Genomic DNA, 14462 nt, shown 5'->3' with positions numbered 1-14462 from the left:
CATGGGATTAATAGTTTGCCCCATCTCACTCTCTATAAAGGCAAGAACAAGCTTGGGGGTCACAGTGAAGACACTGCTACCTTGAGGCCCCCAGGGTTTTCAGGTCTTGTTCAAAAGCCTGTGGACATGTGGCTATTCTGCCAATTCTGAGCACGAACTGTCGACCTTCTGATCACAGCCACAGAGTCTTAGTCTGCTGAGCTACACACTCATTATATGTATTTCACTCTTCTGACCCTTATTCTTAAGTTGTTGTAGTGTTTCCATCATATGTACGAGGGCCTGCCCATCAGAGTAATGTACATCCTGTGACATGTATTGACTATCAAGAGAAACTGAAACACGGTGTATTAGGCTGTCAATGAGCACTGGACTAGGGCGAAAATCTGTCTGAAAAGCCCCTTTGTTCCCTCTGATAATCATCAGTCCTCCTCTGAATGCCTTCACCACTATATTCCTGAATAGGTACACATTTAAATATGCTAGCAAGATCAAGGTATTGGGATAACCGTTAGGTTGAAACGGTTGAAAACCATCATACACAGCGGCCCTTTCTGGATAAGATTTCCTCCCTCTGATCTAACAGGTCAAAATCAAAGCAAGGTGCATTGCAATGTCTGACACCCAGCACACTACAGCATATAAAGCACAGGTATCCATCGACTTCCGCATTTGGAACCAGGACCACTTGTTGCATGTCAATTTTGGCGTATCTCAAGTTATATGAGAGGCAAGACATTAAGGACAGTATACACAGTACTGAAATAATAATGTACATATTAAACCACAGCACTTAATAAACAGATACTGCACTTACATTTCACGAAAAAAATAAAGCACAGATTGCAATAAGAAATCTAAAGATGCATGTGCTAGCAAACAGTGGGAGCTGAGGAAGAAGCAGTGGTGAAATACTTTATTGTACAGTACAGTAAGTTTCTTTTTATAGAATGAAATAGCATACAGGGGGCGGCATGGTGGTGCAGTGGTTAGCACTGTTGCCTCACACCTCTGGGACCCGGGTTCGAGTCTGCGCCTGGGTTACATTGGTGTGGAGTTTGCATGTTCTCCCCATGTCGTCGTGGGGTTTCCTCCGGGTACTCCGGTTTCCCCCCACAGTCCAAAACATGCTGAGGCTAATTGGAGTTGCTAAATTGCCCGTAGGTGTGCATGTGTGAGTGAATGATGTGTGAGTGTGAGCTGCGATGGGCTGGCCCCCCATCCTGGGTCGTTCCCTGCCTCGTGCCCATTGATTCCGGGATAGGCTCCGGACCCCCCGCGACCCAGTAGGATAAGCGGTTTGGACAATGGATGGATGGATAGATGGATGGAAATAGCATACAGATTAAGTACCTGTGCTGTGCTATCTGCTTATAGTATCTCTTGATTAGTGTATATTTTTTACTATGGACCTTGGACATACATGCGATTGGACACACACACACACACACACACACACACACTTTTACACTAATTACCTAATCAACCATCTGTGCAAGCAGGTAAACATTTACCATCTATATAAGTATTGCACATTGCATAGAGAGTGTCCAATCTATATTAAAGGTGACTCGAAAGAAGTCAGACTTCAGTAAAGACTGTAAATTGGCAGCCATAACATAAGCCATAAATAATTACCAAATGAGTCATCCCATTTCGGAAACATTTATTGTTATTCTTTCATAACACACAGACATGAGTTTTTTTTTTCAACTGTCAGCATCCGATCCAAATGGGATTCCCATTTCCTTTCTGTGGGATCCAACAGAACACGGGCTGGCCATCAGTCAACATGCCTTCAACCGTGCAGGACAGGACCTAGTCCAGGCCAAACCTCACGGTGCTGGTGTTGATAAAAAAATGTAAGGAACATGCAGCTGCAGTTCACACACAAACACAGTCGCTTTCGTTTCAGTAGGCAGCTGGTTCATCCCAGGCTCAGGGTCTCTCTGCTCTTCATCAAACCCACACCCCCAGTTTGGGAGCACCCTCTCCTTCTCCTCCCCCCACGGCTGTGACCGTTACTCCTCCTTGAGGAGTAACCGCTCCGCACCCTATCCCAGCCCCTATACCCACAGGAGTGCATCACCCAGTGAGCAGCCGCCCTGCCTGTCCCCTCACACAAGCGCACACTGAAATCATGGTCCTAAGCTCTCTGTGTGGGTCACCACGATAGTACAGCACACCGACGATTACCCTCTGACTGAATCAGAATCAGCTTTATTTGGCCAAGTATGTTCACACATATTGGGTATAGTCAGACATTTAATCAAAATAATTAAGACAAGACATAAACATACAGTTCTGTTAATATGCGACGCATATAACCTCTGCATTGACAGCACTGCTTCAGTTATCGATTGAAGAGCAAATTTCCAAAACTCACTCAGTCTGATAACCTAAAGTAATAAGTCATAATCCTCTTCATACGTTGCAGTAATGTGAATGAAATCTCACTCAGTTGTTATGTAATCGAGCGATGGAATTTCGTGAAATTTCCAAAAGTCCACAGAAATCTTCTGAAAAACATTCCTGCGGACTGAGTTTTTGATATTTGCTTTTCAATTAACACAATTTTCTTCAGTCTGAGGTTTAACAGAATTCAGCCATATGCTGTTAAAAAAAAACTCCACAGAACAAAAACAGAAAGGACTTTACATCTGTCTGAAAGGAAAGTTGACACAGGCTACAACAGTGAACATCAATCAATGTATTGAAGTTAGGCATTAAGTAACTGGAGGCAGTATATACATAACATGATGACGTGCCTTTTCTGTACTGACCATATTAAGGACGCTGTAACACTGCCCACCACATACCTACTTCATTTATTGTTTTATACTTGCAGCTGTTTATTCAGACAGCTCGTCTACCTGTCTGTCCATCTTGCCGTCCCATGAGTCATAGCGGCACCTCCGGGAGCAGCTCCAGGTGAGCCCGGATGATAAGCGGATGATGATTATAGCCGATTTTTCCCTTTTTCTTTATGTCTGGCAGTTTACCATCTAATAGGCATTTTTTTTTTCTTTTTATGCACTTTGAGATGTGTCTAGGTCAGATACGACCAAAATATTTTTCTTATTTCAGAAGTGGAAAAAAAACATTGCTCTCAGATTCTGTTCAGTTGTACCTTTTTAAAATAATGTATCTTGATTTGTGTTTGTTTAAAATGCCATTACCTGTTGCTTACTGGGCCGCTGAATATGTCTGGCCCAGCTAAATTTCTTGGTTTGAAAATGTGACCCAACTACTTTCCAGACCTGGACTAGCCCTACTGAATCATACACTAATGTTATTCTGTTATGTGGGCTGTTGTGATAGGGAGATTTGCAGGATGCTGCACGACGGGTGGTGTCCCTGCTGCAGAATGCCGTCTGAACCAGCACATAGAGACAGTGAGGGTTGTTGTTATCACCTTAATATTGTATATACGCAATCTGTTAGTTCTTAACTAATTTAATTGTAATGTATTCTTCTGATATGTTGTGCACAGCTAACAAAAAAGAGAAAAATCCAAAACCAAAGGAAGGCTTTCTTTTCTCTTAAAAGTCTTTTTTCTAAACCAACTGAGAGTCAGTTAGAGGGGTGTTCATTATCAGTATTGTTGCTGGCATTTCTGAAAATGTGCCAATTTTAGTCAAGTGGCTACTTTCCAAATGCAGTCCCTGACCAAGATGAAGAAAGCCATTAAGTCGGGTTAAAACAAAATTCATGAAGACTACATGATAATATTAAGCACTGACATAAGAAACAACATTGTTACATGCAAAATATACAGGAAATATACACTGCAACAGGCTAGGAAAGACAAATAACCAAATACACTTGCAAGCCTGACCACTTTAGACCCCAGATTAGAAACTGTTGGTGAATAAACATATATATTTTCCAAGTTTTGTTTACTTTGCTGAAAGCAATTTAAGGGCTGTCAAGTTCTCACAAATAATAAAAAAACAAAGATTTTCCCACTATAGCCAGATCCAGGTTCTGTGGGGGGGCTGACAATTTGTAGAAATAACTATTTCCTGCTGAAAAACACTGGTAAACTATCCACATGTCTCTGAATATCTGTGAGTCCCGAGAGCTCCATGACACATAGATATAAGCTGCCAGTGTTGATCGGCAGGAAATCTTCTCCAAAGCCCCACCACCACCTCACACTAATCCACCCAGGGCTGTAGATGAACAAACTTCAAATAAATTTGATGTTAATACAAACCGGATCAACTTGTGGTTTGTGTCCACGTGTACCAGAGACAAAGGCCCTGGTACAGAGTATATTCTGCATACAGCACAGCCAAGACTTGACAACCTTGATATGATGCCCATGGAATCAACCCTATGCATGGAGGCTGCAACTCTTCTCCACCGAACCCTGTAGCCCATTGACTGCAGCCTCCCTCTGACCATCCTGTAGCCTGCATTTGGTAGATCATTCTTGACAGAAGAAACCAAATTGTCAAGTTCCTCATCACTGATGGAATTATATGTGTCCCTAACACAGAGCTCATACTATTTCATTCTTCTTAAGATTGTTCTTCTTGAAACACCCATCAGTGTGGCTATGCAAGGCACAGGAAGTTGTGTATGGAGCATTTCTTTCAAATGTTGTTCTTCAATCAAACTCTTGGGTTGTCCTTTGGTGGCAGTGACTTCTTGTATGGCACATGGGGCTGGACGTTCCAGATGTGCCCTCACAAGGTCAAAGAGCTCTTGCAAAACCAGGGTGATAGCAGGAAGTACTTCAATGTGATTAGACAGGGCCTGCAGAAGATACAGGTCCTGATGACAAAGGAACTCTAGGTAATCCAAATTTAGTGGAGTCGCGCTGAATCCCATTTCTATTTTATGCAGAAGACTTTCGAGAAGGTGGTATCTGAGCTGTTCACAGAACAAATTATAGTTAATGAGGTGTCAAGATCTTGTCTCTGATCCACACACTAGGCCTACCATTCAAAAGTTTTAATTATGAAAATGAAATGTTTTTGTTTTGTGAGGTGCTTGTTCATGTATGATGATGTAGTGGCTGCTCTGTTTGATCGTGGTAAACCTTTTCACAAACAATATAAGTGAAGAAGTATGACATTAGATAGATTAGATGACCAGAGTCAAATAAAGTTAAATAAAATCCATCAAAAACACTTACTCAGTGGAGATTCCAATGTAGCAGGCAGACAACTTTATGGCTTTAATAATGAGTGTATTTAGCAGCTACAATGACAAAAGATATTAAAAACCTCTCCATTCTAATGCCAATTTAATAAACATTAACAGATAGCACTTAAGGTGGTTTCGCCTATAGTCTGCTAACACTAACCCGAGAACTAATATCTGAGGAGCGCTTTTCCCAGGATTTGAATTTATTAAATTGGCTATGTGATGTTGTATTAAGAAATGTTATTCACAATGCAATTTACTGTACATTGGTCCATTCTTTTATATATGGTAAGACGAAATGGGAAATTCGAGCGAGCGAGTGCTGCGCAATCGCGAGAGCGTAGAGAGCATGGATTTTCTGTTCGCGAGCGCATGCGCGCGTGGTTTTTATGCGCACGATTTTTGGCACTAATTTAACGCCATACGCTTCACACGTGGTTGGGAATGAACGTAACGCATTTTTCGTAACGTAATTATTTTAACTTTTTCAGTTGATCAGCATTTGCGTTTTTTATTTGTATTTCTTATTGTTGCCTCGGGAATAATGGTGGAAGAGGAATTACATGTTCTTTTAAAATCAACATTCGCAAAATATGTAGGTGGCTTCAAGGATGGGCTCCTTCTGAGCTTCAAAACCTGTAGCAAATGTTTTGTTAATTTTAGAATTGGCTGAATTAACCGATTTGGTAATAGCTAAGTATCAGAATGTAAGACAGCGTTTAAATAACAGAAAGTAAGATCAACTGAAAAGAAGAAATATTATATTATCACATTTTATCATATTACCGTTTAACTAATTGAACTAATCTGCACTGTGCCTAAGCTCTTTCGCACATTACATGCATCCATTATCTATTTATTTCTTTATTTATATTGTCCACATGCTTTATTCAGTATCTCCTGTAAAAAAAAAATCTTTACTTTTAGATGTTTATTTGTATGTGTGTTTTGTTTTTGTCATGATACCACCCGTACCAAAAGAAATTCCTTGTATTTCTCTGTACTCGGTGAATAAAAAGATACTGATTCTGATATTAAAATATCATATTTAATCTTGAATTAAAAACTTAATAAATCTTTTATCTATCTTGTTGAAAAAACATTCAAACTTTATATACCAGGGGTCACCAACCTTTTTGAAACTGAGAGTTATTTCACGGATACTGAACCATACGAAGGACTACCAGTTTGATACACTCTTCTTAAATAACAAATTTGCTCAGTTTACCTTTAGTTGTATATTATTAATAATAATTAATTATAGGCCTACCATATAAATGCAAATGTGATTAAGGAAGAATAGCAACAGGATAAAATAAAAATTTAGACGCTGGTCAGTGGTGAGTTGTGCTATTTTTAGAACAGGTCTACGGGCGACTCGTGGTCCTTGGGGGCATCCTGGTGCCCGCGGGCACCATGTTAGTGACCCCTGTTATATACTATTGTATTGCTGAAACTCTTACGCTTTAGTTCAGTCAAATTTTGACGTTGTGGAGACCATTCTTCAAGTCCCCACAAAGACCTGTGAATTCAATCAAAAACGTAAAAATGCCAAAAGTCTCGTATTTTGTTTGGTTACTTATGGGTAAGGTTAGGGCTGGGTAGGGGTTAAGGTCGTCATTTTGGGATTGGGAGTTCTCCCCATAATAATGAATTAAAAGTCCCCACAGAGATATAATTACAAACCTCTGTGTGCGCGTGTGCTTGTATGTGTGTTTTTCTTCATTCCAACATGTATAATTGAAGACATCTCATTTCCGAAACCCAAAGTGGTGAGAAGGTACTCGGTCACACAATCTCGGTTTGAGCCGATAAACTAGGCATTGGGAGGTGCGCTTTAAAACATTGGTGGTGGACAGCGAATGACAGCGAGTTTTGCTAATCTTAAGAAAACGCCTTACGGATTGTGATTGGCTGTGTCTGTGTCACGTCATCACAACAGGAAAGCGAATTTTCACCGGCGACGCCATTAAGCCGGAATGGAGTCTTCAGCCTGCTGCAAGTTCTACTGATGAGGGTTGGGCATGTTTAATTTGCGCGTCGAATCTCATCGCGGATTTTATTAATATAATTAACTGGATTGAGGACGCGAAGTGCATCTTAAACAGCCCAGCTAGATGCGTTTTCTTTAGCGATGCTGGGAACACGTACGGCATTTTGGGCCCTAGCCGTTGAACTTGACCGGTAGCGGTGACCTGATTGACTTTTTTTCTCTCTTTCACGTGTGTATTTTTTTTTTACTCTCAGGCAGCTGAGCTAGTTTTAATGTCCGTTTATGGTTTATAACGTTTATTTGTAATGTATTAAGTGGATAAAGTATCTTTATAAGTTAATCAGTACCAGCAAAAACAGTTTAACCATCCAAGAAAAGAGAACCGGCTGTTCGCGAAACTTCTCTTGTAACTTCTGTTTAGGTCTCTGCAAAGTCTTTAAGTGATACCTGTATTCCAGATTCGTTTCTGATGTTTTTAGGCCAGGGATGCAACAGTGTTACAGTATTAGCTCTTAGTTTTCGCATGGAGTAAACCACGAATGAATGGAAGTTAGCGCACACAGACAGTAGGTCCTGCCCCTTGTCCGGGAGGCGTCTTTGTCGTCCAAGTCAGTGTTATCAGATACCGTTTGCTTCTTCTCACCCGTGGAAGTCATGCTGCTCCTCCATAATGAGGTGTGGAGAGCCTGCCTGGACTACCTCTCCAGACCCTGTACTGTGGTGGTCGGCGCAATCACTGCCGCAGTTTATTACCTTTGGCGCTGTGAGGGCCAGGTTAGTCCTTTTTAGGTGATTTAAGTAGCTGCTTGCCCTTGCTGTTATATCCAAATGGATCGAGGCTTATGTACTCTACTCACATTGTGCCTAGTCAACTTAAAAAAAAAAAAAAAAAACATAATGTGTTTTATTGAATTCAGTTTATATCCAGTGCAATATACATCAGCAGTTTTAGGCACTCCCTGGAGCAGCTGGGGGATATGGGCCTTGCTTAAGAGCCCAACTGTGAATCACTTTTAGTTCTAATTTGCAGAGCCATTTGCAGTTCTCATGGTAATATTGTTTAGTTGGAACAGAGATCGTTTTGCTGCCATTTAAGCATGTGAATTATTTTGAGAAATTAAATCAGGTGTCAGATATGTCTACAGGATCTGGTTTTTAATGCAATTCCGTAGTCTGTTGTTTGAAAAAATGCCTTTAAAACCAGAAGGTTAAACTATCCAGGCAACTGTCTGTATTTGGTTTTCTTGTCTCTGCCAGTTATCTGAACTTTGGTTCTTCAGCTGTTGTGCATGTGGGTCCTCAGCCTAAACTGCTGTTGATGGTGTGTCTGGTGCTGTGCAGAATGGTTAGATGAGGGGAGCTTAACCCTTGTCTTTCTCTTCGCACCCTGCCCACGGCCCCATCTCTCCCTGCAGATGCCCCTCTTGGTGTGTGCCGGTGGTTTCCGTGTCTTCCTGGAGCGTTACTGCCCTGTGGTGACCGAGAGGTTCTGTCCCACACCCTGGTGCTGGGGGGGGCGGCTGCAAACCCTGGTTCGCGTGCTTATCAAGTCGAGCCCATCAGTATCCTACCGAAAGTAAGTACGGCCTCCTGTAGTGTAATGGGCCAGTGTAGAAGCTACTTTAATCTATGCCGATTCATCTGTCATCTTTAACTGATTATCTGACTTGGGGTGTTGGTGAGCCTGGATTCTATCCCAGGAATGACAGGCCACCGAGAAGGGTACCCCCTGGACACCTCACAGGACACACACTTGCACGCAGCATATCTACACTTTAAAGACGGTAGTTTACTTGAGTCTCTAGGTGTTTATGCAATATAATGAGATCTGTAATAACAGACCCTGGCATAACTTGTTGAAAATATTGATCAAGGAAGAATAACGGTATGTAAGGGGAGAAGATGAGTTTCCAAAAAGCGAAAATGGCACAGGCTCATTGTCTATGACACTTTTAGGTGCTGAACTCAATATTTGCCCCTGTTCCTAGTGAGCTGATTCGAACAGACGATGGAGGTCAGATATCCCTGGACTGGGTGGACAATGACAGTGGTAGCACATACCCAGATCGTTCCACTCGACCCACGGTGCTGATTTTGCCGGGACTGACTGGGAACAGTAAGCAGACCTACGTCTTGCATGCCGTATGCCAGGCGACACGCCGTGGCTACAGGTGAGAAGCAAATCCTCGACTTCTTGCCGCCTCTCTGATGGGGTCTTGCTTGCCTGCTTCGGGCTCTCCTCAGGATGGGCATTTGGGTCCTCAGTGGCTAACGGCTTGTCTTTACTGTCCCTGTGCCTCTTTCTCCCCCCTTTTTTTTTTCCTTTTAGATCTGTTGTCTTTAATAACAGGGGTTTCGGAGGGGAGGAGTTATTGGTGAGTAGTGGGTCAGCATTGGCACCTAGAAATGTTGTTTGAACGTCAGTAAGTCACCATAGCTTAGCTGCGTTGGCCTTAACTTAATCCACAATTCACCAGGATCTATTAGTGGTTTTTGTAATGCAGGACTGTGCAGGGGTAACTGTTGGCCTGATGTAGTAGTTAGGCGGGCAGTGTGTGGTTTAGTGGGTTAGGATGCAGTGTGTGTGTGTGTGATCAGAACGTTGCTGGTTCAAATCCCATAGTCTGCGGAGTGATGTCACTAATATCCTCTTGAGCAAAACCATTAACCCCCAGTTGTTCCAGGGACTGGCTGGCACTCTCTTCTCAAAAATGTATATTGCATTTGATTAAATTGTCTGCTAAATATTTGTAAAATGTCGCTGTTTATTTTTGAAGAGAGGCCCTGCTACAGAACAATTGTGCAGATGGGTAAAACTTCTAAACCACTTTGGTTGACACTTTTTATCCAATTAGCCTTCTATCCTGTGAAGGTTATGTGTGTCCCGCTGTAACCCCCGTGTGTCTCCCCTCCCTGGTCCTAGACTCCCGTTACCTTCTCTGCAGCGGACACGTCAGATTTGGAACATGTCATCTGCCACGTGAAGAAACTCATCCCCCAGGCACCGCTGCTCGGGATGGGAGTTTCCCTGGGGGGGTGAGCGCACATGTGCACATCTTCAAATACACCTTGACAAAGGGGGAGGAGCCCCATCCAACATACTACTTTTGCCAGTCATTTTTATTTTAAAAACCTCAACTATCAAAACTGTAATCCTAACAAAAAGTTTGAACTGGTAATCAAATTGGTATTGATTTTATTTTATATTGCCCTCAATGTCAGTAATGATTTAAAACATGTTAGAGTATACTGACACAGCAGGGGATAATGCATGGTCAGATATGTCGGAGTGGAGCATGCTTTGCCAAAGCCCTCTCTGGTATTCCAGGATTCTGCTGTTGAACTACATGGCCCGCAAGGGGAGCGAGGCAGACCTCCTGGCCGGCATCACCATGTCGGTCAGTTGGGACACATTGGAGTCCTGCGCCTCCCTGGAGCAGCCGATCAACAGGCTCCTGTTCAACCGCCATCTGGCTGGGAACCTGTGTAGGACCATCAAGAGGTCAGCCTATTCAGCACAACACCCCCCAATGCCCTTGTTTGGGGGCACACGCATGACACATTAGCTGTGCTGGTAAAAGCAGCTCCTCTAAAGTGTGACGTCTTTTCAGGCACCAGAAGATTCTTCAGTCTGTGGTGGATGTGGACTATGTAATGAAGGTAGGCCTTAGAATTCCACTCTCGGTTCTTGTGCCTGTTTCGCCACCAGGGGGTGGTGTCCTAAATGCCGGGGTTCAGCAGGTTCTCAGGAAGCACTATCTCCCTGTTTCTGTTTCTCTTCGCCCCCTGCTTCCCAGGCCCGTACCATCCGGGAATTTGATGAACGCTACACATCAGTGATTTTTGGCTACAAGTCGTGCCTGGATTACTACAGGGACGTTAGTCCTGGGTACAAGCTGCCCCAGACCGCTGTTCCTGTGCTGTGCCTTAATGCCGCCGATGACCCCTTCTCTCCAAAACATGGTGAAGTACCACCGAGCAAACGCATCCTTGTTTTCTGCCAGTTGCTGGTTCGAGGCCTGGGAGGACCCTTGCTCTAGTGCTTAAGGGAATGTGTGACTTATGAAAAGCCAGTAATTATGTTAATGTTCCATAGTCATGTTTTCGCACAGTTTGCCTGACATCTAACTGCAATGTGCTTCTACAGCTCTCCCTCTGGCCTTGGCTCGGCGCTTGCCCAACGTTGCCCTGTTGGTAACCACTCACGGGGGTCACATTGGCTTCCTGGAGGGGCTCTTCCCTCGAGGAGAAGGCTACATGGACCGCCTCTTTGGTCAGTTTATTCAGGCGGTATTCGAACACCCAGAGGATCTCAAGCAAGCCTGTGACATTAGAGACGACCTATCTAACTGACAGCCTCTTGCGTAAGCAGCAGTCCTACCCATATAACCTCCATTTCACTTCCGCCGTAAACAAGTCACCTCATCTCTCACTGACTGCTAATCTATACCTCAGACTCTTGTTTCCAGCTAGTTAAAACAACAGACTAACGCCTTTGTACCGTGGAGCCGAACGTGACTTTTCAGAATTGTCACACGGCAGCCTTATGTGGCAAATATCGTGGTTTTTTATACACCCGGGCTGTAACACGGAAGTCTGAATTTTTTACGTTTCCAGCTGCAGGAAGCCAGCATTTCGTACATATCTAAACTATCACTTTTGGAAAAATCCATTCAGGCATCACACAGAATAGGTCCATAACAAATCAAGCATTATCCTATGTGGTTAGTATTTCTCTGGAAAAAACTACCTCATCCCTCTTCTGCTGCATCTCAAACCATCACAACTGCTGACCCATAATCAGTGTCATCCTCAAATTAGCACTAGTAGATGTGCAATGAATCACTTAAAAAAACCTAAGGATGGCCAGACAGTCATAGCATCATCTACCATAACTTTTGGTGGTGTTCAACTCCAGCTTTAGTTCCAGCTAACTTCAGTCAGGCTGAGGTCATTGCTTGAAATCACTCCTGGTTTTTCTGCTTAGTGGGAAGCTTAGGTTTAATGTATCTGTTCTGATGTGTTAACCGATACATCTCATAGAATGAGGTCATTAAAATGAGTTTCTTTGTCGATAGATTAAAAAAAATGAAGAAACTTACTGTGATCAAGGGAGCACTTTCTATATACTTTCTATATGCCTATTCGCACATACATGCGCGCACACACAGAATACTGTGCTGTAGTCATAGACAGTCAAAGAAAATGTTTAAATGAGTCTTAAATCTGGTGTGAAATGTTTATCGCTGTGATAGTGTCAGCTTTGCCATTTCAAAACCTCCCGGAGTATCCCCTGTGTGAGTAGCAACCACCCAGTACACCATGTTTGACTAATTAATACCTCATTGAGTCATTTAACTAATATGGAATGGCTATGGTGCTCTGAGGGGAGATTTGGGAGCTGAAGCGATGTTCATCTAGCCATCCAACAGGATATCAGTAAATTTTTGCAGAAAAGAAGAAATTTCTGCTAATTTTTGTGTTCTTAATTTGCTTTTGTTCTCATTTTTAAATTACTGCTTCTGAGCAAATATTCACTGGCCAGATAAAGTTTTAAACATTTCCTTTGACTGCCTAAGAGTTTTGCACAGTACTGTACCCTGTCAGGAAAATCAATTTGTACCTTTTAAGGGTACAATGACTTGTCACTGAGGCTGTACCCGCAAGGTTCTCCCCGCTGTACCCCAGCTGTGAGTCCATTTTGGTACCTCGAAAGGTCTGAGTTTGTGCCATTGGGGGGTACATTGTTGGCAGAACAATACTGTACCTTGACTCTCCCCTTTTTGTCTGACTTTGATTATAAAATACACACACATTGGGAATGATTTATATTTCCATTCCTCTTTTCCCCTTGTCCTTCGAGTGCTTTGATGTAAATCTGCTTTGATAAATCAACAGATGTGTGTTTTTATCAATTCATTGAGAATATTGATGACCGTCTTCACATCAGTATCTTACTACCTGTTGATTGTTACCTAGACTATATGCTGCTAATATATTGCTGGAAAAACACCTAGTTCCGCCACAATCTAGCTTTAAATTAACCCGATAAAATGATGTTGTGCATGTCTGCTGTACACCTGTGGCTTATGGGACTGATCCTAAACTGTATTTGGCTTTGAGTAGCATTATTCCTTGGGTGGGACTCAGGGCACTTTAACGCACAGGGTTTCCACAGGCTGATGCCCTGGGGCACCTGCTAAGAAGGGACCTCAACTGACCTTATTTAAAAGCATTTTAAACCTACCCATCTGATATTGAAAATGAAAATGCTATCTTGCAATGAATCAGTATTGGACACACAATACAATTTGGGGGGCGGATTGCTCGTGTGGTCCAAATTAAATTACATAATATAGCAGAGGGGAGCATCTGACTATGTTAATCCCCCTCTTGTGGGACTGCAGTTTAAGAGTAACACATTAGACTAGACAAAACTTGTCTTATAAGAACACTTTAAGTAAACTTTCCTGTCAGACTTGTCCTTCAGTAACCACTCCAGGAAAACCAAACCGATATGTTCATGCTTCACCTATATCTTGCTGCTTTGGCCAGTCGCATTTTTTCTGTTATCTGAGTGAATCCGCTACCCCCGAATGGACTCTGCATGTATTCACACCCGTGTCGCTACGTGTGTGTTTGTAAACGGTGCACCATCTGTGTATTTACCTAAACACATTTTTAAATGTTCTGCCTTAAGTTTATTGGGTGATGCCACTATGCCTTTGAGCTGAATGTTATTGCACTGTCCGGCAACTATTAAGTTGTGGCCATTATAGTGTTGCTGGCCTTGTGGCCCTGCTTGCAGGAAATGATTGAACTTTATCATTCCATTTTAATTATATTTAACTTTGTATGTATGTCCACCAGGGAGCTGATGAAAGGCAGTGTTATGGAATTTGATATCTTCAACATTGATTGAATGTATTGACTGCAAAAAGTATGTGTAATGCTTACCTTAAAGGTTTTTTTTATCTAAGAAAATTAGCAGGATGACATTGGAAATGACTGCTCTGTAATAGTGTTTCTTTTAGTGCTTTGTCAGTCAACGATAAGTGTTTTGGGTGATTGGCAGGTTGGGAGAAAGGAAATGGAATGTGTTTTTGCATTGATTTAGAAAGTTTTAAGTAACGGATGTCAAATGTCCATTTGTTTTTTTTTTTTTTTGTTTTACCCCCCATGTCATCAATTTCTATTGACATCACTTCTGTGCAGATAAAATGTCTTCATTTTTCAACGTAATGCATTCATGTTATTTTGCTATCACGGCATAATTAAAATGTGAATCTTAGCTGCTGAGCATTTTCTCCGA

The 14462-nt window shown here is 42.4% G+C and overlaps 1 protein-coding gene across 3 annotated transcripts; it reads left to right on the top strand.

Annotated features, from left to right (window-relative positions):
* The first annotated feature begins 7113 nt into the window (after nucleotides 1-7113).
* On the top strand, nucleotides 7114-14387 carry LOC125714881 (protein ABHD1-like). 3 transcript variants are annotated; one of them, XM_048985936.1, is made up of 9 exons: nucleotides 7114-7379; nucleotides 8566-8726; nucleotides 9139-9321; nucleotides 9480-9525; nucleotides 10074-10186; nucleotides 10479-10652; nucleotides 10762-10810; nucleotides 10948-11113; nucleotides 11298-14387. In XM_048985936.1, the coding sequence occupies exons 2-9, from the start codon at nucleotides 8566-8568 to the stop codon at nucleotides 11501-11503; spliced, it is 1098 nt and encodes a 365-aa protein (XP_048841893.1). In that variant the 5' UTR covers nucleotides 7114-7379; the 3' UTR covers nucleotides 11504-14387. The 3 variants fall into 3 exon arrangements, with proteins under 3 accessions (XP_048841893.1, XP_048841891.1, XP_048841892.1); XM_048985934.1 differs by having other exon boundaries at nucleotides 7114-7924; XM_048985935.1 differs by having other exon boundaries at nucleotides 7124-7174.
* The last annotated feature ends 75 nt before the right edge of the window (nucleotides 14388-14462 follow it).

Source organism: Brienomyrus brachyistius, chromosome 19, assembly GCF_023856365.1.
Source record: "Brienomyrus brachyistius isolate T26 chromosome 19, BBRACH_0.4, whole genome shotgun sequence".
Taxonomy (NCBI): Eukaryota; Metazoa; Chordata; class Actinopteri; order Osteoglossiformes; family Mormyridae; genus Brienomyrus; species Brienomyrus brachyistius.
The sequence above is the reverse complement of the archived record's forward strand: the minus strand, read 5'-3'. Positions and strand labels throughout refer to the sequence as shown.